Raw genomic sequence first — 27,127 nt, 5'->3', positions numbered from 1 at the left:
ATGTAGTCTGGGGGAAAGGAAAAACACTGCAGACCTGCATGCCCATACACCCATTGCACGCATAACATTTTATACAAACCAATCACAGTGTATATACATTAGGCTGAATACATCCAGCCCATGCAAACTGCCAACCACAAAAAAAATTATGGACAGAAAACAACATCATAATTGTGTATTTGTGCATGCACTTAGGCCTTAGGTTATGTGAAGGAATTTGTGTGGGCCTGATGTTCCTGTTTGTTGTATTCCCCTGGCACACACATGCTAGAATTCAGCGTGATGTGACTCTTATAGAGATCCTGTTGGAGGAAATAACATACAGGGGTGTGCCTCTGCTCAGTGGCTTTCTATGATGACAGTTCCTATCCTTTATCATTGCCTGTGCTGACTGGGGCTGATAGGAGTTAGAGTCTAAGTACATTTGAAGAATTATAATGGGTATCTGCTCAGAAGGAAATCCCACTGTGTTCAATCAGTGGCGGAGCTTCATGCTCCAGCACCGGGGGGCAGAGAGCAGGTGGGGCGGGGCTGGCGTGCGTCCTGGGGGCGGGGCGCACCACCTTGGGGGCATGGCACCCAGCGCAGGTGGGCAGGCAGCCGCGATGGCACCCCACCGGGATCGCACTGCCCCCGCACTCCTCTTCCTCCACCAGTGTGTTCAATAGAACTTACTCCTGGGAAAGTGTGCATAGTATTGCAGCTTTAGGATGCAATCCAAATCCCTAAACCGCTTGGTGGGGCAGAAGCAGTAGAAGGGGACAGGACTACTTCGCACAGCCACTGCACCAGCTCCAGGTGAGTGCAGCACTCAGATCCAAAGCCATTAGCTTAAGGCAGCAAGAGCAGCTCAGGATCCAGCAAATCTCTGGCCAGCTCATACCCACCCACTCCCTGCCCTCGGAAAACCCTGCTTGGGGACTTTCTGCTAGCAGGGATACCTCCAAGCTTCTCACCCACCAGACATTTGGCAGACAGAAGGGGGAGATTGGTGATGGGTGATGGGAGGCCTGTTCAATCCACACACACACACACATATACACACACACACACACACACACACACACATACACCCCATAGCCAGGAATAGGGAGGGGATTTGATTGCTCTTCCAGACTCTCTCCAAGTCTTTCATCTCAGGAGTAAGTGCTGATGAAGTAGATCGCATATGAATGAAGCACAAGGTTCTGAAGCATCAACAGAGCAAGCCGTGAAGTATTTTGTATCCCATACCCCATTCTTTATGTCAAGAATGTTCATGATGTCTTGACTGAACAGATCCAGTTGCAATGGGGATCACTTGAGTACCACTTCCCCATCTCTGTGACTGCGTCTTAACTGTGGCAGTGAATATTCAAAGCACTGATCCAGCCCTGAAACATCCATGTCCCATTATTTGATGTATGCTGTTGATGTCCCCAGCTTTTGGGCTGATTGGACAACTCTCCATTCCCCCACAGTGTACCTCTGCCCTGCTCCTTGTTCCTTTGGTTTCCTTATCCCCGGACTAAAGCTTGGAAAGTCTGAGCAGCTAGTTTTTTGTTTTGTTTTTACTGGGGCAGGGAGAAGGGTTTACAGTTCCAAAGTCTGAGGGAACCTGGTGTACTTGATAGCTCAGAAAAAACAAGTGTTAGCATGTTCAAATGATGATGCACAGGTTTGCTGCTCAGCTGAGAAACATGTACTTACTCTTCACCAGAGATGGAACAGTGAACATTGTTTTTATGTAGAGGCTGCCATCTTGTGGGACATTTGCACATTGCAAAAAAAATATGTTCTTAGCTATCAAATTAAGGTTGACATTGCCTTAGGTCTCTCTTTAAAACACTGTTCTCAGTGACTAATATTATCCTCCAAAGCATCCTCCATTATTCTCTCAAACAAACCCCACTCAAAATTAGTAGAGTTTGTACAGCAGAAAGGTCTGATGGTAGATTTCTCTTAAGCTCACAAACCTCAGCACAAATTAGTTCCTCTTATTAAATGACTGAAATAAATTGCCAGAACATCCACTGATTTTGTGAAGGGCAAATCAGATATTACTTTTGGTATCACAGAACAGATAGACAGACTTGTTACCCTTATTCTACTGTAATTTCCCTTGATACATCATTTCCCTAAATGAAGGTTATAATCGCCTCTTTCCATATCTACAACTCCTCTGCTTAGTTATGAAATCTTTATCTCTGAATTGTGCATATTTTTGATATCTGGAAAGAGATCTTTCCCATCCATTAACATCCATTAGTGGGCATACAATTAGACATAATTCTGTTTCAAAGAGCAACTTAATGTTCAAGTATCATACACATAAAAGTCTCTCCTACAGAAAAGATGTCTTGTGTCATCAGGAATTATACAGGCAAATGGAACAGCTTTTTAGTAATGAGAATGGAGCAATTATTCTGTAACTGAATGTATAAAAAGAGAAAGGCGCAATGCATTGGCCTAAGACAAAATGCACATATTCAAGGCCAAAAAGAAGAGACTTTCATGCCACCATTAATATGATAGAGAGCATATGATTTTTTTCTATCAAGACAATTTGGACAAATAAAGATTACACGTGCAAAAATCCTTAGTTGGTTGTTCTTTAGAACACAGGAGCAAGTGGCTAGAACAGAGACTGTATATTGAGCTAAATTTAAATTGCATTTAAGCCCAATTGATTTCAATGGGAGAAATTTAAGCAGGTGCTTAAAATCAATAAAAGTGCTTTTTAAAGCATGGCCTAGTTTGAACACATTGAGACTGCAATTGACTGTATTCCAGGTGTTTTGCTGTAGCTGGGAAAATGGGAGTCAGGGCAGGGAAAGTCTTCCTTCCCATAAACTCCTGATGCCACTGAAGTGAGCAAGCCTCCATCCCCACTAGCCATGTGGGATGCCTGGCAACCTGTAAGACTAGCTCAGCTGAATGAGTGGTTGAGGGGCAGCTCAAGGCAGTTGTCCCCCATGCACTCTTGCTTAGTCAAGCTAAGGATACGCTCTGAAATAGTGTTGAAACAGTGTTCTTCCATACCAAACCATTTGTGCTTTGGGGGCTGCCTACAACACACTTCACACTCGCATTTCCTGCTGCATCATTAAAGTGACTTAAAACCTGATCCTAAACACATTTTCTTGTAGCCAGCCGAGAGTTAGTTATGCTTAAGTGTCAGCAACTTGTATGGGGTTTGTGCATATTATAGTAAAGTGGATTGAGGCCGTCATATGGAAGTCATTTCCATGGATTCAGATGGAGCTTACATCTCACAATATCTTCAGGACTGGATTATGAAAGCACACAACTGCTTTCTACATGGCAATTGCACGTTTTAGCATCAGCCTGGCCATCTGAAACTGGTTGTGATAGCTATATTCTACCTCCACTGTCAGAGGTATCGTGTGTATGTGTCTTTTGATGAACTGAGTGGAAGACAATGAGTGATGCGGGTGGGGAGAGATAGCATGTGCTTGGTTTGTTTTTGATTGTTATTTTGTTCATGTTGCCTGTGTGTGTGTGTGTGTGTGTGTGTGTGTGTGTGTGTGTGTGTGGATTATGAGTGCTGTCATGCTTTGTGAGTTTTATAAGATGACTTTTCTTGTGGTTGTGCTGTATATCCTTTTTTGTTTTGTTAATAGTGTTTTACAGAAGATGGTTGTTTTACTGAGGATTTGTTAATTATTTTATATGGTTTATGTTGCAATCGTGGTGTTCTGTTTTCTTGCTTATTGTTTTTAAGCCACTTTGTGACTCGTGTGAGTGAAAAGAAGCACAGAAATATAATGAATGAAAATGAATGAAATGAATACCACTTGCTGGGAACCACAGGAGGTGGCATGGAGTGCTGCTGTGCTCATGTCTGATTTACAGGCTTCCAATGGACTGTGGACTAGATGGACCATTGGTGTGACCCAGAAGGCTTGTCTTACATTCTAGACAGATGTCATGGGACAGCCATAGATGCAGCCCTCTAATACAGTGGTACCTCCGGTTGCGGGCGCGATCCGTTCCAGAGCTCCGGTCGGATCCCAAGGTTTCCACAACTGGAGGGACCGCTTCCGCACACGGTGAAAGACCACTTCTGCACATGTGTGCGGCGCAGTAGAGTGCTTCTGCGCATGCGCACATGGCAAAACACTTCCAGGGGTGCCATTTTCACAACCCGAAATTTATGTTACCCAAGGGTAACGTAAACAGAGGTGCTAACGTAAACGTAGGTGCTACTTTAATTTGTCAGCAGTACTTGTTAGTGAGACTGCTTCAAGTCACATGAGCTGGATATCAGAATGCACGCTTGGCCAGCCACTTCAGGAATATTTTTGCTTTCACACATATGAGACCTTTTTAGCAGCATAAGTTTCATCTTGGGAAAGTCTGGGCTTGGGCTGTACAGCTGTGTAAGGAATTCTTCGTTATTGCCAATGAGATTTTGAATGACTCTTGTAATTTCTCCCCAAGGATTCTAGAACTTCAGCAGAATGGACACATGGACTTACTGAAGCATAAGTGGTGGCCAAAGAATGGCCAGTGTGACCTGTACTCCTCCATAGACCCTAAATATAAAGGAGGAGCTTTGGACATAAAGAGCTTTGCAGGTGTATTTTGCATACTGGCTGCTGGGATTGTTCTCTCCTGCTTAATTGCAATGTTGGAAACATGGTGGAATAAAAGAAAAGGCTCGCGGGTTCCTTCAAAAGAGGTATGAGACCCTTCCATTTCATCATAGCACTAGAGGTGAGAAGGAAAATGTGTATTCTGAAATGTTTTACTATAGCCTTCTAGTAGTATATCCCTCTTAATCACCAATGTGTGGGGGGAAGTTGCCTGCGGGCCAGACGTTCCTCACTACTGATCTAAAAGAACTGTTTTTTCATTTTTTTGTAATGGGGGAGAGAGCCAAAGACCTCTTTATGTGTGCTTGGATCTTCCCAGTGGGGTTTGTTTTACTTCTACCCCTTTGGATAGCAGACCTCAATATCATACCTCAAATGGCTTCTGAAACCCCTTCAGTTTCAAAAGAAGTTTTCAATTTGGAAGGAGAGGCTGCTATTGAGAAACACCAGCCCCAAGGCCACCTTGGCCATATGGTGGTTTCATTGTATCCAAGCCACTGGGTTCAAATTTGGTTCTTGTTACCAGCCCTTGGTGATTTTAATCATTGCAAGAAAAGAAAAATTCTCATTTGCTTTCATATTCTTAACACCGTCTAAGGGCCACTTCACAATTACATGTTCAGATGTACACCTGAACTGTTTTAAGTGTACATCTAAAAATGTAACATGCAAATACAATGAACATGTGTTGGCAGACACATGTATCAACCAGGTACACTAATCAGTGAACTGTATTGGCTGCTGCTCCTTATTGAGCGCACTAGGTGTGGCAAACCCAAGTTTGTTTCTGCATAATGTGTGGAATGGCCCTAATAGGCATTCATTTGCTTTGCAAAGGTCCATCTGTGCATCTCACTCAAAAGAATGGTGTGCATCTATAAACCTCACCATCATCTAAGAATCAAATGTAAACTTGATTAACCAGCACTGAAATGTTTAAGTCTATTTCCTAGCCTGTTTGGGTTTAATGTCTCTCCACTTTTGAATCATTCTTTTTAAGGAGGCTTGCCATTTATCAAGGCACATGTGTGTCTGTACTTTTAAGTAAGAGTACAGAAAAATGGAGAATGTAGCAGCACCAGCAAGCATAGGGTCTGATTAATCAGTCTACTATTTAGAAGGAACTCGAACATTATCCTTGTGACTTACTTCTGAATAAAAAGGGGAGGACCATTTAGGTATTTCAGATGTTGCAACATTTCAACTTGGGTGTGGTGGCAAGTAAACACTTGCTGTAAAGTGGTCCCTTTATATCATGATTTGCTGGCTTGCAACTTGAGTCTTAAAAGAGTTCACATTATACAGTGAAGTTTTATCTAAATTAGAACTTCGCATGGAATTTTGTGCTGAATATCCCCTCTATCCAAAGTACAGGGTTCATTCAGTGCTGCAACAGTTATGAACCAATGTTAACAATCATTTTATCATCCATTCAGTCCATTGGCTGAAGGGCAATGAGAAGGGCAGCAGAACCCAAAATTGGAAGTCATATTGGGCTGCTGTCTTGTGCTCCAGAATGCAAGCTTCTTCTTTTTAAAAAAAAAAAATGTACTGAAAATTTGCCTTATGGTTGTGAATATAACTTTCCAGCTGTGAACCAAAATAACCCACGCAGTCATGTCTGCTTGTGTCTGCAGACAGCCTTAAACAATAGCTCTGAGAGAAGTGTGACCTGTCCCCATTAATCTCAATGGGATGTAAACTCTGAAGCCTGGTGATAATTTAAATGTCTGCATTGTTGAATATTTCACTGTTGATCAAGGCACACGTGAAAGAAGAGGAGCAATCATTTTATGGAGCTATGCACAAACCATCCTGTGAGTGGTGTCTCATTTTGATGTCTTGAGAGGGTGGAGTGTGGGTCATGGGGTGGCGTTTGGGCAAATATCACCCCTAAGTCTTTCCCCTTGTTTTCATTCTGACATCAGCTGAGATAATGTATCATTCTGTAATGTCACAGACTCAGCAGTGACACTGAAGAAAATCACAAAATACCAAATTTGAATAAAATGAAGGACAGACCCTATCAAGTAAGGGAATGTAATGTTAGAAATTAGTATTCAGGCATCATACAAACCAAGGGGAGATAGCATGGTGCCCAATGTTCAGAGATGATGGGAGTTGTAATCCACAACATCTGGAGGCCACCATGTTGTCTACTCCTAGCATAAACAGTAATGTCTCTGAGCTCAATAGGACCTCTGGAGCTCATAGGTACCACTTCAGTTGAACCATTCTTGGGATATAATAGAATCAGAAGCCTAGTCAGGGAGTCCATGCCCTAGTACTGATTTAATGCCACAATTGTCGTTGACTGTGTGCAAATGGTCTCTCAAAATTCTCCACCCTATTTGTGGGCAGGGACATTGGGGTGGGGGGCTATTTCACTGTATTTTTCAAGAGGCAGAGAAGAACTTCTCCAAAAGTTTCTTGGCGATGGGTCTCCCCATTAGCAAAACCAGTAGCACAGCTTATTTTCTTCTTGTTGCTACCACTGCAATCAACCACAGCACCTTTGCATCACCCACAATGCCCCTGACCTAGTGTCAATCCAGCACATTAGTACAGGGCACTGTGGGGAGGGCAGCAGACATTTAGAAACAAATGGTTTTTTGCATTGCTTGCCCATAAATCAAATGAAACGAATAGGCAATGTTGAGTCACCTTTATATTAAAATGGCCCACTTTTTAGCTTCCATCACAACATTCAAATTGGGTAGTTGTAGGGAGGAAGGGTGTTCTTAGCAACACTTGTGAAAATGCTACAGGTCCGACATTGAAAATACAATGAAAAATGAAAGTGGCAATATTCTAATTTTATACAATTTGCTTAACCGGACCATTATTTGGACTGTTTTCCTCCTACCTGTTCTGGTCTTTGCTCATGGCTGTTCTGCATTTTACAGGGCAGCCTTCCCCAAGCTGATGCCCTTCAGATATTGTCAGACTGCAGCTCCCATCTATTACTAGCCAGCATGGTCGATGGTCAGTGATAAAGGGTACTGTAATCCAAAACATCTAGAGGGCATGAGACTGAGTAGGCTGTCATAGAGTAACTTCTTTTAAGGCAGATCTCTTATCACTTATCAGACTTAGAGCCTATCTTACTTTGTTACCTCTATCACTATTGCTGCTAAGTCTCAAGACATCTCTGCCATCACAGAATGATACATGTTGAGACATCAGTAATGGCCAAAATAAAAAAGTAGATTTCACCATGACTAGTGTAAGTATTGAGAGTGTCACTGTAAATTTATTTCTATGCTGAAAGATTAACAGCGTGGCAAAGGATGAAGGGGATCTTCAGTGCATATTTCCAGACGAAATACAATTTTGGAGTCAAAATCTGGTCAGTCTTGAGTTAATTCATCTATTGTTGGACCAACTAATTGTTTTAAATGTTGCAAGCTTTCAAACGTAGGCCCACATTTCTTGTACTAGTGCAAGACAAGAATTGTATGGCTGCCATATTGTATGGCATGTTGTTTGTGTGAAGTGGACCCCTTGTGATGCAGGCTAATTTTAAATATGTTGATGCAGCACACACAGAGAGACTGGAAATGAAGGGTTGCACTTATGTGGCTAATACTGGCCTGACCCACATTTGATACTGCTACACACAAGCAGCATACCACATGGTACGGCACTCATATGATTTATCGTCATCGGAAGACCAGCCACGTTGATAATGCATCAACCACATTCTTTTTCACATATGGAAATTCAGAACAAAATAGTACAAATATGTACTGCTATATATTCAGACTGACAGTTGCATGATGATGGGATTTTAAACTCTTATCATAAAGGTGGTGAATATAGGTGAATCACACATGAAGGTTCCAATGCATACTAGGAGTTCAGTCTTCTCAAATTATCTCACCAAAGGGGCAATCTCCTATGTACAGAGGGTACATGTGCAGAGTTGCCGTTTGTGTAAGTTAATGAGGAAGCCTGCACATACAGGAGCTCCATGCACACAACACTGCGCACATGAGGCTCTAAATTTGTAAATGAATTAGTATGTGCAGTTAGGTTTCCCCTGGATAAATACCTGGAGGATCTGGTTTCTTTAAGTTTAACCACTTCAAAGATGTGGTAGGAAATGGGGAAACAATGCAGCTAGTGGAAAAAATAGTAACCAAAGAATAAGGCATGTCCCTGCCCCTGGTGCTACTCACCTGAAGTGTATAGAAAAGTGTGTAGAAAGAGACTGTGGAACTATGCTTCTGGTTCTGATTGTACATGGCTTCTCCTCTGCCATCCACACTAATATTACCATGGATGTCTGAGGCAGGGAAACCTTTATGAATGCACACACCTTTACAATCAGGGCTCCTGGATCCAGAGAACCCTACATGTCTTGAGGCAAGGCGATCCATGCATAATAATGGATGAACCAGAGCCCTGGCCCCATATTACCTTTCTCCATCCTTTGCCCATTTGAGCAAGTAACACAGAAGGGGGCTTTTAGTTTTCACAGATCTCCTGTTCTGAAAAAGGTTATATTAGCAAAGCTGAATATTAATTTGGAAAGCGCACACAGTACAGAGTCAATACATGTTCAGTGCATATTATTTATAAATTACTTCATCTTTCTGTTTACTTTTCTACTAGTCAGTGATTAGTGGAGTTAACATACAGGTGTTTATACTGAATTTTGCAGGGATTTTGCAGAAATTTTTGCTTTGAAAACAAAACAAGGAAAAATATGAGCAAGTCATCATATTTTAGAGTAACTTCAGTGGAGTCACTGCAGTCCTGCTTTTGGCCAAGTGAATAACAGAATCTCTGGCATATTGACTACCAGAAAATATTAAATAGGGTAACATGTTATTTCTTCCAAAGTATTCAATTAAGCATATACATGTACTAAATAAGTACTAAATAAATATTTAGTACTGCTGGTACTAAATAAGCATGTTCTGCTACTAAATGAACCAACTACTATAATTAGGCATCTAGCATTACTTACAAAAATATTAAATCAAAAATTAGTTTTAACATGAGTCACATTTTATTTCAAAATATAAGAGCTTTTCCATTTAAATTAGAGCTCGGGAACTTGTAGCCTTCCAGATGTTGTTGGACTACGGTTCCCATCATGCCTGACCATTGGCCATGCTGGTTGGAGCTTATGGAAGCAGGAATCAAACAACCTCCAGAGGGCCACAGGTTTCCCATCCCTACTGAAAATTCAGCAGAAAACACCAATAGGTGCTGCTTTGAGTTGTTGTTATTCAGGCAACACGATTCAAAGGAGCAGCAAACTAGAGCACAGCAGGCAAAGATCTTGCTAGTTTGTTCCAGTCAATATGTGAAATTCAGCATGTGATCTCAAGGGCTCACAATTTTTCCTTATTTCTCCATGACCATTCTACACAAAGCACACAGTACTTCCTGTCTCTAATATTCTTTTGTGCAGTTCCCCCCTCCACAATTTCCCCATGATCTTTGTCTCCATTTCCCCATATTTTTCCTGTACTGTTTGCCTTGTATCTCTTGCACCTAGCCTTCCGCTCCACCCTAAACAGAACACAGCCTTGAGGGAAATTACATGGACCACGCAAATGCGAAATTAAAACACAGTGATTACACACATAATCCTGGTCATGCTGAAAGGCCCTAAGAGGATGAACAGGGACAAGCCAACTGCTAGTGATACTTGGGATACTTCCAGATATCAGCTTTCCCAGAGACCCCGTTATATGCAGGCAATAACTCACAGAAGAGATACCTCTTATCGTGGGGGCTTGGATCTGCCACTGCTGGCTGTTTGACTGTTACTGCACATTTAAACTAGCAGCAATCAGCACAGTTAACATCTAGCTTGCAGGTAGCTGCCATGCAAGTCAACATTCTAGTCACCTACAAAAGCCCAGCAGTCGTTGAAGAAAGCCAAATGGGTCATGCCAAACTCTGCTGTTCTGCTAACAGAGCACACTTCCACTTGTGCAACGAAACTTTCTCCTGGAGTCCCCTGCACACCCTTAAAATCTGCTCCAGGGGGCTGGAGGACCCTCTGGAGAATATTTTGAGGGCACTCAAGGAGAGGAAATAAAGGGAAACTCCATCATGGGTGTAACCAGGGGGCAGCTGCGCCCCCTAGATCAAGTAAAACAATAGAAATACTGAACTAACTGACCAATCACATCAGTTCTGCCCCCTCTAACAAAGTCCTGCCCCCACTAACAGATATCCTGGCTACACCCATGCACCCCATTGCATGAGTGGAACTTCCCTCGTGCAGCACTGGATGCGACCCACAATATGGAAATGCTCCATAAAAAGTCACAGAAGCTTTATGATGATGAAATCCAAAAAAATGAAAAAAAAGAATTAGCAGGCTTGGTATTTTCAAAGTAGAGTTGTATTCCATTTAACACCTAGAAGGAATGTCTGGCTGTATTGAAGCTCTTAGGCCAAGCTACTGGCAACTCCATCAACCTTACTCATGTTTATTCTAAAACATATCTTCCAACAAACCAGCTTACGAACTGGCTCTCATAAAGTCAAACAGGGTGGAAGATGTGTTGCCAAAGCTATTTTCTACAAATCCACATTTGTTTGTGGATATGGCATATTAGAAGTTATGTGTGGGATTCAGCTAACCAGCCTCAACAGCAGAAGCCCTGCACAAGGAGTTCAGCTCACGCAATGGGGATTTCCCTGCTCTACACACACAAACACACACACACACACACACACACACAGACATTCCTGCCCCCCTCAAAACTGACTCAAGGTGGGGGTGGGGAAACCTCCAGAACAGCTCACCAAAGTGGAGTGTGAGAAGAGTGGGATTGTTCCATCAGGATGATTGGAAGAACACAGCATTGAATTCCACCCAATATACTGTATTTTTTGCTCCCTAAGACACACTTTTTCCCTCCTAAAAAGTAAGGGGAAATGTGTGTGCATCTTATGGAGCGAATGAAGGCGGGAGGCAGGCGGGAAAAGCCCACAAGAGCCGCACGCTCTTTAAAGGGTGCACGGCTCTTGGGGGCTTTTCCCAGAGGAGAGAGAAGGGACTGACTGGCCGTGTATTTATATTCCTGAAATATCTAAACTTCTAGCTGATAAATTTAAGTCTCTCATATTTAATAAAGCTACTGAGAATTCTATGGAATGTAAAGAGAGATGGAGAAAAAGTATGAGATTCTGGTTTTCTACAGAAATAAATTTTGTTGCTGACATTTCCAAATTTTCATTTAATTTATAGATTTTTTTTCTTGGTGGGGGAACAAGCTTGATTGCAAAGATAGCTATAATTCTGTTGAACATTTCTATTGCATCGAAGCTAAAAATTCCCAAGAGAATGAGAACAGTGATTCAGTTCTTTAGAGTATCTAAGCACTGAAAATATTACGATGCCCCAGCCATATGTAATTCAAAATAAAAACAATACTTTTAAGTTGTAAAATAAAATTCTATTTTTCAAAATGGCACAAAATTTGCATGTGTGCTGAAACATATATGCATGTATGTCATGTGCAACACATGACAGTGTGTGGTTTCCTCACGTTTCTATCTGCATTAGGACGACGCCTCCTGGTTGAGGTGGGATAAGTAATAAAAAGAGAACAGTAAAATGAGTAAAGAGTTTGGAGCGGAGTGTAAGGAAGTCTAACAAAGTTCTGATTTTCCCCACAATGACTACTTCAACACTCCAATGTTTTTTAGGGGGAAATATTTAACATCAAATCATTTCAAAAAATAGTCTCTTTTGGAGTGGGGTGCCCCTATTTTGCTGTGCCCTAAGCATGCGGTTAAGGGATGCGGGTGGCGCTGTGGGTTAAACCACAGAACCTAGAACTTGCCAATCAGAAGGTCGGTGGTTCGAATCCCTGTGACGGGGTGAGCTCCCATTGTTCGGTCCCAGCTCCTGCCAACCTAGCAGTTCAAAAGCACGTCAAAGTGCAAGTAGATAAATAGGTACCGCTCCTGCGGGAAGGTAAACGGCATTTCCATGTGCTGCTGTGGTTCGCCAGAAGCGGCTTAGTCATGCTGGCCACATGCCCCAGAAGCTGTAGGCCGGCTCCCTCAGCCAATAAAGCGAGATAAGCACCGCAACCCCAGAGTCGGTCACGACTGGACCTAATGGTCAGGGGTCCCTTTACCTTTACCTTTAAGCATGCAGTTAGTCTGCCTATTGGGTAATCCAGCACCACCAGTACCAATAACTTATTCTGAGCCAATCGGTTTTTGACCCTAAGCTTGGTTGCTGTTATTTTTGTGGATCAATAGCTAAATACCCATCACAGTAATGGATGGGAAGCTAAGGGTGATTGGATGGACATGGGCCTTGTGATGTCAGATAGCAGCACTGCTTAGAACTCATGTCCTCTCACTTCCAATACCTTCCCAGAGCCGGCAAAGAGTTGAAAGGAGTCAGAGGCAATTGCCTAAACTGTCATACTATAGCACTGCCCTTCCAACGCAAAACAAAAGAGTACATCACACTGAAACTGCAATGTGTGATCTACAGCCAGCAGCTCTCACAATCTTCTCCAGTCATTCAACACTTCACTGTGCTTCATCTTCATTACACAAAAGTCATTCTTATCCATGTAACATTGGTCTAAATCATGAGCATCCTACTTCCAAATCCTCATCTTCCAACAAGCATTTCTCTGCAGCATCTGCAGCCAGATGTTCAAGAGGCTAAATTGTAAAGATGAATGCTTTGGAAAGGGAGAATGCACTTGTATGCCTTCCAAATCACACAACTCACCGTGTAAGAAAGATTTACCACAGATTATTTGCATTCTGCCTTGGCGGTTGCAAAGTCAGGCACCATTTTTGCCAGTTTTGCTTAAACCAGTTAGATGGTTCAGCAAAGAACTTGTTGAGCCTCTCTTATTTTTAACTGATGTGCAGCAAGCCTAGTTTTCTTTATTTGAATAGTTCTGATTATTATTCTGTGGAAAATCTTTCTGGGTGTTTTTTTTGTCTAGAAAAAGGTGGCAATGAGTGATTTGTTGTTGTTGTTGTTTTTCCTCTTTTTGCCTTCCAGGATGACAAGGAAATTGATCTGGAACATCTCCATAGACGTGTGAACAGCCTCTGCACAGATGACGAGAGCCCCCATAAACAGTTTTCCACCTCATCTATAGACTTGACTCCCCTGGACATTGATACTTTGCCCACGCGTCAAGCACTAGAGCAGATCAGTGACTTCAGGAACACTCATATCACTACCACAACCTTCATACCAGAACAGATCCAGACTCTTAGTCGTACGCTTTCAGCTAAAGCTGCTTCTGGATTCTCTTTTGGCAGTGTGCCTGAACACCGAACTGGCCCTTTCAGGCACAGGGCTCCGAATGGGGGCTTTTTCAGAAGTCCCATCAAAACGATGTCCTCAATTCCCTATCAACCAACTCCGACCTTAGGGCTCAACATCGGTAACGACCCAGACCGAGGCACCTCCATATAAAGCTTCAGACATTGTTTTGTCACTGTTTCTTTCTAGGACTCCCTTTGCAAGGAGCAGCTGTGATATTTGTGGGACTAACATGGATGTAACTTTTTAAAAAGAAATCAGGAGTATTAGTAACAACTCACTATCCTTCCCCTCCTCTTTTTCGCTTTCTCTCTACTTGAGGCCATGGTTTTCAGTCGAGCTCCTCTAGAGTAGCTCCATTAGCTCAACTGGCGTGTCTCTGGAATAAGCGCTTTCTAGAATGTATTATGGCCCCAACTCTGTAAACCATCAAATCAACTCATTCTGGCCAGTGGGATTACTCTGAAGTAACTTCAACTGAGCCACCATTAAAAAAACCAACAGGTCTGCCACTTCCCTAACATTCTACTAGTACAGCATTTCATAAACTTGAAGACAAGGAAACGAACACTGAGCCTGTATCAAATATATGGGGTTATTTCACTGAAAGACCTTTGTATTGTTTCGCCTTTGAGTTTTTATACAATTGCAATAACTTCAGTCTTTTCTCTGTGTTCTGCTGCATCCATTCCAGTGCTTCACTGCTGTTCTGTGTCCTGTTAACTGTGGACCAAAGGCAAACCTTGCAGTATTTACAGTTTGGGGGGGGGGTGAGAGAAAGGAGAAAGAGAAGGGGGAGACCATTCAGGCCACCTAATATGAGAATGCAATTTTGTAGGATTTCAAGAAGCCATTGCTATGCCAGTAAAGACTACAGTTAAATCTCCTTTTTGCACTGCAACAGTGCATATGACCTTTATGTAATTGTACAGTGTTTCAAAGGTTTTCTTTTCCTTATGTACAGTAAACTGTATCATATGGCAGAATCCTCTGTTCTGTTAAATAAATTAGTAGCTCATACATAGATATATATATACACATATACCTTGGTATATGTATATATATATGTACTTATGTATATATCTAATAAAACGGAAGCTGATGCTATTGCAATTTGTCTAATAAAGCTTTAGTTAAAAAAAAGTGTTGTATACTGGAAAGATGTACAGGACAGGGGGTTTTCCGCAAAGAAAAGGAAGGGTGGTTTAATGTTATTTGCATTGTTTGATATTTAATGCCTTTTATTTTATTAGAACATCCAGGGCAATGTAACATTTGTACCTAGATGTGTAACTCATTCATTTAGGCTTTTGCATTGGCTATTCAGCTGTGTTTAAGGGTAACCTTAATCATCTATTACTTTGGAATTATTTTTGACAAAATGGGAAAAACTGGTAGGTAAAAACACACACACATATACATCGAGGGACAGCTGATTTTCAGTTCCCAAGGGCTTGAAAAACAGATCATGGAAGGTTAATAAATGCTCTTCGAAATCAATACTATCCATCATTGCAAGTGTGGTGTGAGAGTTTGAGGACGGCAGCGGTCGAGAAATATTGGTGTGGCCTTAATTGCAATCCTGTGTTACTCCAAGAATATAAAGGAGAGGGGAGGAAAACAAAAGAATGATCTCTTGTTTAAATCTTTATTACATATTCAATTATAGATGTATTTTTGACGTGAGTGCCAATTGTATAGAACGATAAACTGATGACGGCGAAAACAGTGCCTCCTTTGGCACGGCGGCATTTTTGAAGCTAACACTCTTACCTGTTTAGATCTGTAAAATGAGCTTTCAGTTGTAATCCTTAAAAACTAAAATGCGATTAAGTAGAAAGCGAGCCAACTTATCCCGTGTTTTATTTTTAATTTGTTTTAATACTTATTTTAACCTAACTCCATTATGTGACTAGGCCTTGATTATAGGAAGCAACTTAGGTGATCTGCTTTAGGAGAAATTTCAAGATATATTCTTCAGATCTATTCTATTTTGATGCTTAATTCTGTTCTGGGAAAGCATCTTGTACTGTCACTGTTTTTTGTATGAAATCTTCATAATATTGTCTACTGTGTAAGGCAGAACAATTTTCTTATCATGCAAAAGGCCATTTTGTTTCTAGGGTACAAGTGTTTAAAAGCATGCACAACTTGTTTCCCCTTGTAACATTCATGAGCTCCTACACAACTGACTTTTTCGAAGAAGAAGAGGAAGAAGAAGAAGAAGAAGAAGAAGAAAGACAGAAAGAAATTTCTTTACAACAAACTAGAGGGATATACCAGATGTTGCAGTGATTTTAGTGATAAACCAATTATTTCAATGTGTTGCCTATTATACTGATACACAAACACATTTTGGAGGCCTCAGTTACAAGTGGCAGAGCTTTCTGTGTATAATTTGTCTAAATAATTTGTCTAATAAAATTGTTTTCTAAGCTTGCCTCTCTGCTTGTTTCGACTACCCTGTATGTGAGAAGAAACCACTGCCACCAAGCATACCCTCTGCAAGGTCCCAGTGCATGTTTACCTGGAGCCAGGTAGGGGTAGAGCCAGCTGTTAGCTTATCAAATGCATGGCTCCAGTCCGTTGTTTGCCAAGGCAACACAAATGCAATGCCAAGGGATCATTTGCAGGGTAAGCTTAAAAGGTGTGTAGAGAAGGAGGTACTCAATGCCTTACACCACCTGTTGATTATTCAACAAAAAATTCCTGCTCTCTGAGACTGATTTACTTTTCAGCAGAGTCAGTTTTAGAGTAGTGCAACCAGTGCAGCTGTACTAGGCACCATGCTGTTGGGAGCACCCAAAATGGGGCATGAGAGATGGGGGGGCACCAAATTTTAGTATTGCCTAGGACGCCACTGAAATTTGAGAGTCCAAAGTCCACCACTTGTTTTCAGGTTCACTTCCAGTTTCAAAGCTCAGGGACATTTGCGATTTGCAGCCCTCTGATCCTCTCCCACAAATGCATTCCAACCTTTATAACAGAATTGCAAAGGTTGAAAACCCCACGTTTCCCAAGTTACCTTGCCTAGTTTGGCTCTAATCATATTAAAATAGAAGGAAATAGTTTCTGAGTCCATCCCTTTTGTGCAGTAGGACTTTCCCATTGGATTCGCACTATTTCTGGTGAATGAATCCAGCGAATTCTTAGCTTGCTGTATTGTGAACTTCCTTATTTCTAGGGATAGCTACAGGTTAAAATGCTTTATTAATATTTAATAAAGAATGTTTTTTATAATAATAAACAAACCATGTCTATTAATACCTTGTTTTTTTAATTAATATTTACAATCAAGGTGCCTTTAGAAAAAGCCAATGAGCTGTGCTCTCAACTGGGTTAGTTCCCAACAAAATACTTGTGGTAAAATAAAATCTTCATGAGACGATCCATTAAACCAGTAACTCTTGCATTATGTGTGGCAAGAAGCGTTGGGATGTGCTGTGAAAAATCAGGCTGCCCTGTTGAATACCACCATTGCTCAATACCTACTGGAGTAGAGAGACACTATAAAAATAATAATAATCTCCCCCCCCCCTCAATTTTCTGCCAATATGAATAGCAACAGCACCCCAGCAGACAGAGCAATGACGCATTGTGATTCCCTGATCCAGCATGCACTAGAAGTGGAATGCCCAGAATAATCTCATAATCATAGCATTAGTAGTAGTTCTAGGCTGGTTGATTTATATATCATTTTTCAGCCCAAAGGTCCCTAAGTGGTGAATGGTATATTAATACAACAAAAGAGACAAGGTAAGTTCAATAACATGCAATGAAACAAGATAGCAAAATCACAGCATAAGAGGAGAAAAATGAAACAAAGTCTTCCCAAACTAAAGGATTAAAGAAGGTTCTCCCTGACCCTACCAGAGCAAGAAACCTGAACAACAAGATAGACAAAAAAAAAAGGCTACCCAAACTAGAATAATTGAGAGTAGACAAACAACCCGATTCTAACTACTCAAGTGTTCAGGGTGAACAAGCAAAACAAACTTTTTGCCTACAGAACAGATTTGTTGTGGGCTTTGAAATACAGTGGTACCTCGGGTTAAGTACTTAATTCGTTCCGGAGGTCTGTTCTTAACCTGAAACTGTTCTTAACCTGAAGCACCACTTTAGCTAATGGGGCTTCCTGCTGCCGCCGCACCGCCAGAGCACGATTTCTGTTCTCCTCCTGAAGCAAAGTTCTTAACCCAAGGTACTATTTCTGGGTTAGCGGAGTCTATAACCTGAAGCGTCTGTAACCTGAAGCGTATGTAACCCGAGGTACCACTGTAAATAAATCAGAGCACATCCAATATTAATAGCTGCCACAAAAGGAGGAAATCCAGCACTTCCTCCTGTAAACCTTGGGGCTACCATGAATCAGCTGGTGTGTGTCTCTGGTGCATGACTAATGGTGTTTCGGCTAACATTTCCAGGAGCCCATGATGACTTGAAGCAGAAAAATGGCAGCAGTTTCAGAACATCAGCAGAGTGACTTCAGTTCAAGTGTTCACATGCAGCCCAAGCAGGATAATTTAGAAGACCAAGAAAGAACGCTAGTCTTACTGTAGTCCCTAGTCTTTGATTCAATGTTCAGATGCAGCAGTTGTGGTGACTGAGGACTTTTGCTTGGGTCAGAGTGGATTTTCCCCTTGCCCCTGCTCCTTTCCTAGGGAAAACACTCTTTAGTGCAGCAGTCCAGAGAAAATCCAAATTGCTGTTTCTTCCTGCTGAGTGCAAAAGAGCGGCTTTCCCTGGGGGAAAGCAGTGGGACAAGAGGAAGTGTTGATGAGCATCTAATTTGCATAGGGAAGGTGTTGCCTGTTCTTCCCTGGACTGGATTAAGCAGCTGATCTATAGTACTGGCTGCTGTTCAGCCTTGGACATTAATGAAAGCACGGCTGACTAACCAGCAGGCCTCCAGATGATGAACTCCAACTCCCATCAGCCCCGGAAAGCATGGCCAATGGTCAGGGGAAATGGGAGTTGCACTCCCAACAACATGTGGAGGACCACTGGCCCCCACCCTTGAACTAAATGAATTAACGGTGCAATCCTTTGCATGCCTATTCAGAAGTAATTCCCACTGAGTACAGTGGTACTTGCTCCAATGTAAATGTGTTTGAAACCTAAAACTGGCTTAAAGCCAAGCAATCTATATTAACTGACTGTAGATCAGGTTGCTTATTCAGTAGCAAAACACTCTAGCCAAGAGAATTGTTTCCTTTAAAGTAAAACTGTTTGGACTATGTTTGTTGGCTTGTTTGTATTATCTTGCTTTCTGTTATGTTAACTGTATCAGAGTGGCGTTATTTCGCAGAAAAGTAGGAGAAAAATAAGCTTAAGCAAAACTACTTTATATCAAACGCAGCAGTGGTTGTGTGCAAGGCTGGACTGTGCTTGGCTGCCACCACAGAAAGGCATCTAAGAGAGAGATTAAGTTTCACAGGAATGCAACATGGAGGTGGGAGATTGGCAAGATGGGGCAAGGCAGGCTCGTTGTGGTACAGCTGCCCAGCAGATTTTTGAAATCCCTGCAGGCATAAATCAGTAATACCATTAAAGGTAAGGGGACCCCTGACTATTAGGTCCAGTCGTGACCGACTCTGGGGTTGCGGCGCTCATCTTGCTTTATTGGCCGAGGGAGCCGGCGTACTAAGACCTGGGTGGCACTGTGGGTTAAACCACAGAGCCTAGGACTTGCCGATCAGAAGGTCGGCGGTTCGAATCCCCGCAACGGGGTGAGCTCCCGTTGCTCGGTCCCAGCTCCTGCCCACCTAGCAGTTCGAAAGCACATCAAAGTGCAAGTAGATAAATAGGTACCGCTCTGGCAGGAAGGTAAATGGTGTTTCTGTGCGCTGCTCTGGTTCGCCAGAAGCAGCTTAGTTCTGCTGGCCACATGACCCGGAAGCTATACGCCGGCTCCCTCGGCCAATAAAGCGAGATGAGCACAGCCCTAATTCTCTTAAGTGCATACATACATACACACAAAAATCATTTATTCCTCAGTACCTGATGACTCACAGCTAAATGTGTGAACAGACTACATAGAAAGGGAGGGCATGTTTGGGACTGCAGTGATATTTGTGGTACGTGACCTGTGATTGCTCTTTAGCACATGCAAGTTGCCATTTGAGGCTGCAGCCATTAAATATGCGTGACCATATATGCGTGAACAAGCTTAGGGGGTAGCAACAAGAGAGCAGAAGCAGTTTCAGAAAAAACCAGTGTCCTTCTATTCTGTGCAGGAAAAACAACAACAGCAATATCCTTTATTCCCAATGCACTTCAGATAGACTTTTTCTGCTTTTGCTAGTGTGTATTTTTAAGTGGACTGAGCAGATCCATTACCTGGATTTCGGAGAAGGCGGTCAGGTTTGATACATTACTTAGCTATATTCCCTTGATAAAGAGTTTGTCTAGAAATACGTGAGGAATAAAGGATACTTTTGCTGCTCAGATGCTTTGCTCCCCCCCCTAAATATCTCTTGCATGTTTAATCCCCCTTGTTGTTTTGATGCATACAATTAGCCCTACATCTTCCCTATGAACAGAGAGGTGACTGCACAAACTGTGAATAGAACAACAAGCCTTGAAATGTTCATGGGTGCTATAAAGATATTGTTGCATGCCACCCCAATCTCCAAATAGTGTGAGATTCCAGAAGTTCCTTTTGGAAATGAGGCACAGCAGAGACTGTGGTGTCATAGAATCTTAGAGTTGGAAGGGACCAAAGGGTCATCTAGTCCAGCCCCCTGCAATGCAGCAATCTCAGCTGAAGCATCCATGACAGATGGTCATCCAACCTCTGCTTATAAACCTCCAAGGAAGGAGAGTCCTCTTGTGGCAGTCTGTTCCGCTTCAGCCTTTCTCAACCTGTGGGTCCCCAGATGTTGTTGAACTACAACTCCCATCACCCCTAGCTAGCAAGGCCAGAGCTATGGGATGATGGGAGCTGTAGTCCAACAACATCTGGGGACCCACAGGTTGAGAACCACTGCACTATATGATATACAGCTTCTTTACACATGTCTACAGCCTGAGCCTACAATGGAGAGGTTCACAGCATTAACACCCAAAAACGGTCTTGTTTCTCCCAAAGCCACAGCTGTGGATTCAAACAGAAATCAACCATTGTGCTTGGACCCTCTTCTCCAGATTGCCTTTACCAGCTTGCAACCTTTATTCCTCTAGGTCACAGCCAACCCTAAAGACTCTAATTCAAACTCCGGCTTTGTCTTCTAACTCACTCTGAGCTAGAGGAGGGGCCCCACCCATCTTGTGACTGATGGACCTCAGTGGGCCATGGGAAAGAAAGTTTGAGAACCCCTGCTCCGTGAGCACAGCAGAGACCAAAAAGTAACCAATAAATGAAACCAGTTGTTTGTACCAGTTGGTGAGCTGTTACTATTGGTTACAATCAATGTCCATGTGGAACATAATTTATAGAAAGCAAACCAGAAGATGTATGATTTCTCTCTGTCTCTTTCAGGAAAATGGGGTGGGTGGGGTAAGGGGAATCCTTAACAAAGATGTTTGCAATCTGCTGCATCTTCTGCAGCCAGTAGATGGCACTTCAGCACTATGCTTACCAGCTTTCAATTTTAAATAAGTTTCTAAATCTCTGGCTATCAGCACAGAGCACTTCCAGACTGCCACTGTTTTACAAGCAGGATTCAGTTGCTTCTCAGCAGATTCAGGTTGTGCAGTTAAAGTGGATCTGGCATCCTTGCACAACATACCCACTTCCAGAAAAATCACCCTTTTTGCAGTAAGGAAAGTAAATGTGGAACATTGTACTGGAAAATGTGGGGTGACAATTCCTTTGAAATTGTATTCTTTAGCTTCCTCACAAATCAAATCAGAATGAAGGCACAATAAACCATCAATGTCATATAACCTTCCCACAGTATTTGTGCAAACAAATCAAGATGAATGCCTAACACATAGGCAGTGGCGTAGCGTGGGTTGTCAGCACCCGGGGCAAGGCAAGTAATTTGCGCCCCCTAACCCATGGATTTGCGCCCCCTAACCCGTGGATTTGCGCCCCCTAACCCTAACCCCCAGATGTTGCACCCGGTGCGGCCGGCCCCTCCTGCACCCCCCACGCTACGCCACTGGGGGAGGAAGCAAAGCAGAACCTCAAGGGATTTGTTGAAGCTGTTATAAATCAAGTGTTGTTGTTGTTATTATTATTATTCTCATTCATAAATAGGACATGTTGAAAGCTTACCAGTGCCCTGCTGTTGCAATCCTTTACTCTCTGGAGGGCTTTTTTTTAAAGCAGAAAGATGGGTTTAAATGTCTTTTTAAAAAGAATCAAAAGTGGTGTTCACATTTACTAGGCATTATATTCCTACAAAACAAATTCTCATTAACCTTTATTTTTTTAAGTTAAAGTATGTTTGCTGCTGTTGCAGCACTTTTACCTCACAGCTTTATCCTAACCTAAAACATGCCTGCTTAGCCCCACTGTGCTCCATGGGGGTCGTACTTCCAGAGGAAAGTGCAGAGTTGGACCCAGTCCTATCTTTGCACAGATGGAAAAATTGTCTGACATATATTTGTCAGACGTACATTCTTAAGGGAGGGGATTGGCAAACTCCAGGTCCGGGATATGTGTTCTCCTTTTACTATGGGAAAAGATTTCCCAAAGGTAAACCACCCATAAAAAAAATTATGAATGGGTGGCGACGTGGCAAGCCTACACAGCTCTTATTATCAGGGCTCGTCGCCACTGTCTCCATGCGGCTCGCAAGCCCTTGGCGTCTCCAACCTTTCAGGCGTCTATATTATTATTAATATCCATCCTATACCCCTCCGCCTCAACCGCATCGCCCTGCGTCTCCATCCGCGCGGTGAGATTTCCAGGGCGACAGGGCAGGCGCTGCTGCTATGCAGACTCCCTCACGCTGGAAGCCAAGCCCGCGTCCCATATTGCGCGCCCTTTTCCAAAGAGGAAGCCGAGCGTGGCGAATGGGACACACTAGACTGCCATTGTCCCCGCGACATTTTAATAACCCGCACCTACAATATTCAACCTGTTGTTTGCACAGGGGACAACCCTGCGACACAAAAAGAACCCACCCAATGGGGGCCGGCAGGCAAAGCGCCTGGGCAGAGAGACTCGGCGCTCCCAGGCGCCACGGTCCTCAGCCGAGGGGACTCCCGCGCGGCGTGGGCGAGGAGGAGGAGGCGGCCCCCGCACCCGCGGTTTCCCTCAACAACCGCCTGGGCGTTTTGCCCGAGAGGCACGCCAAGGGCGCCTCACTGCCCTTCCACGTGAGAAGGACCAGGCTCGCCGCTCCTCCTTTAAAAAAGGGGAAACGGCGAGAGGTTTCTTGGAAGACGCGTTTTTTCTGCTGCCTCCACTCTGGGAGGCTCGCGCGTTTAAAATCCAAATGGCGTCGTGCCAGCTGCTGGGAATCGCACTTGTTGGGGATGCTCCCCGAGTCGCGCCCCCCCAGATTTTGCGCCCGGTGCGGCCGGCACCCCTGGCACCCCCCACGCTACGCCACTGCACATAGGCCATATAGAAGCAACCTGCGTTTCCAAATGTTTCTTTGTGAAAAGTGGTGTGAACTCACAAAGGTAGTTTTACAGAGCTTTGCATCCTTCCCTTCCAGAAGTTATCAACTGCATTAGAAAACATGCAGATTGATGATGCTCACTAAGTTACAATATTTTAATTAGATGGAGAAGGGACTTACTTTGAAGTGATGTAAAAAAGTGTCTTGGACAGCAGAATTCAGATATGGGTACCATTTCTGTCTGCAGCATTGATTTGTTAAATAGGCCCAGAAAGTGGTCGGAAAGCACATGATACAGTGTTAAAGCTAAATTCATTCTGATCGGTCAATGAAGCCTCATGTAAGTACCATGAGCTTTCCAAAAGAAGAGTGTTGCATTAGCATTGAGGTATAATAATCATATTTGGTATTTATAAGATACATCATCATCATTACTAATACAAAAGCACAGCTACTTTGTGTGCTTTGCAGATTACAGAGTCTGTTTTCCACCGAGTGTGACAATGTTTAAATCTACAAGAGTGGGGAATTCGTGGCCCTGGAAACGTTGGTCTCCAATTGGTCAATAATCAGTGAAGTTGAGAGAGGATGTTCAGAAACATTAGGAAAAGCTAGAGATTTTCCATCCCTGGTTTAAGAGGAACACAGTGGAATCCTAAGCATGTATGCTCAGGAGTAAGAAACCAAGTTCCTAAGGTCTGGTCACTTAGTAAGCTTGCATAGGATTTCAGCCTTAATCTCGACCCAAACACCAATTCAAACTGAATTATCAATTCTCTAAGTCTAATATTTTAATTAGTAAAATGGGATAGTCTGATGCTCAAACCTTTTTTACCCAAGATATATGATTTTGAGGTGGGATTAGACACATTCATGGAGAATGCATCTATCAGTATTACACTTATACTCAGCCAATTTCTTTTCCATAGCAGAAAGCCCCGCCATTTCTGAAGCGGCGGCGGCAGCGGCGGCCTCGGGAGTCAAGCGAAGCCCTCCGAGCCAGCCCAACTGAGCGAATCAAGCCGCGCGCCCACACGCCGGACCATCTATCAGTAGCCATTAGCTATCAGGGTCAAATGGAACAGGCATTGTTTTGAGGCAGTATACTGCTGAATACCAGTTGTGCTAAGAGGAGAGTGACAGCAGGGAAGGAATAGTTAAACAGGTTTTGGGGGTTGGGCAATCATTCTGGATTATACCTGTGGGTCCCTTCCAAACCTGTGAGCCGGTGTATGTGGGGCTAGAATATGTGGAACCTGCTGAACAAGCCAGATTTGTTTCTTTGTAAGATAATGGCCTGAGCTGACCGGTTAGGCACTGCCATTTACATGTCCAATGAGGTTTCACTGTTGCCATAGAAACAAATGAGTGGGCCTTTTCCCATCTCACCTGGCTGGATGCTGCATCATCCTAGGATGGAGAATAACAGGCCAAGAGGGGGCTGAGAGCATGTAAGTTTTGGCTGGTGCTAGAAGCTGGCAACACAAAGGCTGACCTTGCTACGTGCTGGACCCAGGGGTTAGATATTTGGGGTCTTCTAATGGGAACCTAACAAGGAGCCAAGATCTGTTGAAGTGTTAATACTCTGAGCTCCCCCAACCCATGTTCATGTTGTACATATGTGTAAATAAAACCATATATCTTAAAGACACCATGGTCTCCACTGACCTTCAATCAAAGGAAACTAAACTCTGGATAGGCCCAGGCATTCCTGAAGCCTCTTGCTGCTTGGAGATTGGGGTATATACAGCAATGCCCTGCCTCTGGGTTTCTCAGAAACATCCAGCCATAGTGGAAAGCATAATTCTGGATTTGATGGAACTTCAGTCTATCAAAGACTCATCTGATCTAGAAATTCCCTTCACTGATCCCAAATATGTAGCAGCGATTATGTAAGCAAGTTAAACTTAGGCACTCTATGCATGCTTAGGGGGTCCTCATTTAAAAAAAAATAATAACCTACCAGTGTGTGCAGAAAGATAATGCATGCTATCGTGCTTGCAAATTCCAGCAAGGGGAGGGTGGCTCTGTTTCAAAGCTGTGGCTTGAAATCATGTCCTGGATGCAGTGACTGTGAAAAGAGAGAGAGAGAGAGACCTCAATGCCAATGTAGCTTTGATAGGGTAGTAACATCTGACAAGTCCTTTAGTGCAATCTACTTAAAGAATAAAGTTGCCAGCTCAAGTAGATTTCAGAATTGCAGCAATAGGTTTCTCTTCTCCTTTTGCAACTTTTCCTTTCGGCAGTGAGCCTGAGAAGGCATTTTCACTGGGGGGGAGGGATTCCACTGAAATCAATGGGATTTACAAGCAGGCGTGTTTATAGGGTTGCCACCGTTTAACTTAGTAAATTATGGACACTCCAGCTGTTCATTGTATTGACAGGGTGGGAGGGGGAGGACAGTGGCGTAGCGTGGGTTGTCAGCACCCGGGGCAAGGCAAGTAATTTGCACCCCCTAACCCGTGGATTTGCGCCCCCTAACCCTAACCCCAGATGTTGCGCCCGGTGCGGCCGGCCCCCCCTGCACCCCCCACGCTACGCCACTGGGGGAGGAAGCAAAGCAGAACCTCAAGGGATTTGTTGAAGCTGTTATAAATCAAGTGTTGTTGTTATTATTATTATTATTCTCATTCATAAATAGGACATGTTGAAAGCTTACCAGTGCCCTGCTGTTGCAATCCTTTACTCTCTGGAGGGCTTTTTTTAAAAGCAGAAAGATGGGTTTAAATGTCTTTTTAAAAAGAATCAAAAGTGGTGTTCACGTTTACTAGGCATTATATTCCTACAAAACAAATTCTCATTAACCTTTATTTTTTTAAGTTAAAGTATGTTTGCTGCTGTTGCAGCACTTTTACCTCACAGTTTTATCCTAAACTAAAACATGCCTGCTTAGCCCCACTGTGCTCCATGGGGGTCGTAGTTCCAGAGGAAAGTGCAGAGTTGGACCCAGTCCTATCTTTGCACAGATGGAAAAATTGTCTGACATATATTTGTCAGACGTACATTCTTAAGGGAGGGGATTGGCAAACTCCAGGTCCGGGATATGTGTTCTCCTTTTACTATGGGAAAAGATTTCCCAAAGGTAAACCACCCATAAAAAAAATTATGAATGGGTGGCGACGTGGCAAGCCTACACAGCTCTTATTATCAGGGCTCGTCGCCACTGTCTCCATGCGGCTCGCAAGCCTTTGGCGTCTCCAACCTTTCAGGCGTCTATATTATTATTAATATCCATCCTATACCCCTCCGCCTCAACCGCATCGCCCTGTGTCTCCATCCGCGCGGCGAGATTTCCAGGGCGACAGGGCAGGCGCTGCTGCTATGCAGACTCCCTCACGCTGGAAGCCAAGAGGAAGCCGAGCGTGGCGAATGGGACACAGACTGCCATTGTCCCCGCGACATTTTAATAACCCGCACCTACAATATTCAACCTGTTGTTTGCACAGGGGACAACCCTGCGACACAAAAAGAACCCACCCAATGGGGGCCGGCAGGCAAAGCGCCTGGGCAGAGAGACTCGGCGCTCCCAGGCGCCACGGTCCTCAGCCGAGGGGACTCCCGCGCGGCGTGGGCGAGGAGGAGGAGGCGGCCCCCGCACCCGCGGTTTCCCTCAACAACCGCCTGGGCGTTTTGCCCGAGAGGCACGCCAAGGGCGCCTCACTGCCCTTCCACGTGAGAAGGACCAGGCTCGCCGCTCCTCCTTTAAAAAAGGGGAAACGGCGAGA

The 27,127-nt window shown here is 43.5% G+C and overlaps 2 protein-coding genes across 7 annotated transcripts in view; one reads left to right on the top strand and one right to left on the bottom strand.

Annotated features, from left to right (window-relative positions):
* The window catches only part of GRID2 (glutamate ionotropic receptor delta type subunit 2), an 824,474-nt gene extending 808,149 nt beyond the window's left edge, over positions 1-16,325 (top strand). Inside the window, exons 15-17 of one of the 6 annotated variants that reach the window (XM_053404060.1) lie at positions 4,444-4,684; positions 7,870-7,947; positions 13,615-16,325. In XM_053404060.1, coding sequence (XP_053260035.1) covers positions 4,444-4,684; positions 7,870-7,947; positions 13,615-14,037 — 742 coding nt within the window. In that variant the 3' untranslated portion in view covers positions 14,038-16,325. The other 5 variants (XM_053404064.1, XM_053404063.1, XM_053404061.1 and 2 more) reach the window with 5 other exon arrangements.
* Positions 1-27,127, bottom strand: part of LOC128421365 (uncharacterized) — a 106,425-nt gene that overhangs the window by 55,308 nt on the left and 23,990 nt on the right. The window lies entirely within an intron of this gene.

The sequence above is a fragment of the Podarcis raffonei genome, chromosome 9 (assembly GCF_027172205.1).
Source record: "Podarcis raffonei isolate rPodRaf1 chromosome 9, rPodRaf1.pri, whole genome shotgun sequence".
In the NCBI taxonomy this organism is placed as follows: domain Eukaryota; kingdom Metazoa; phylum Chordata; class Lepidosauria; order Squamata; family Lacertidae; genus Podarcis; species Podarcis raffonei.
The sequence above is the reverse complement of the archived record's forward strand: the minus strand, read 5'-3'. Positions and strand labels throughout refer to the sequence as shown.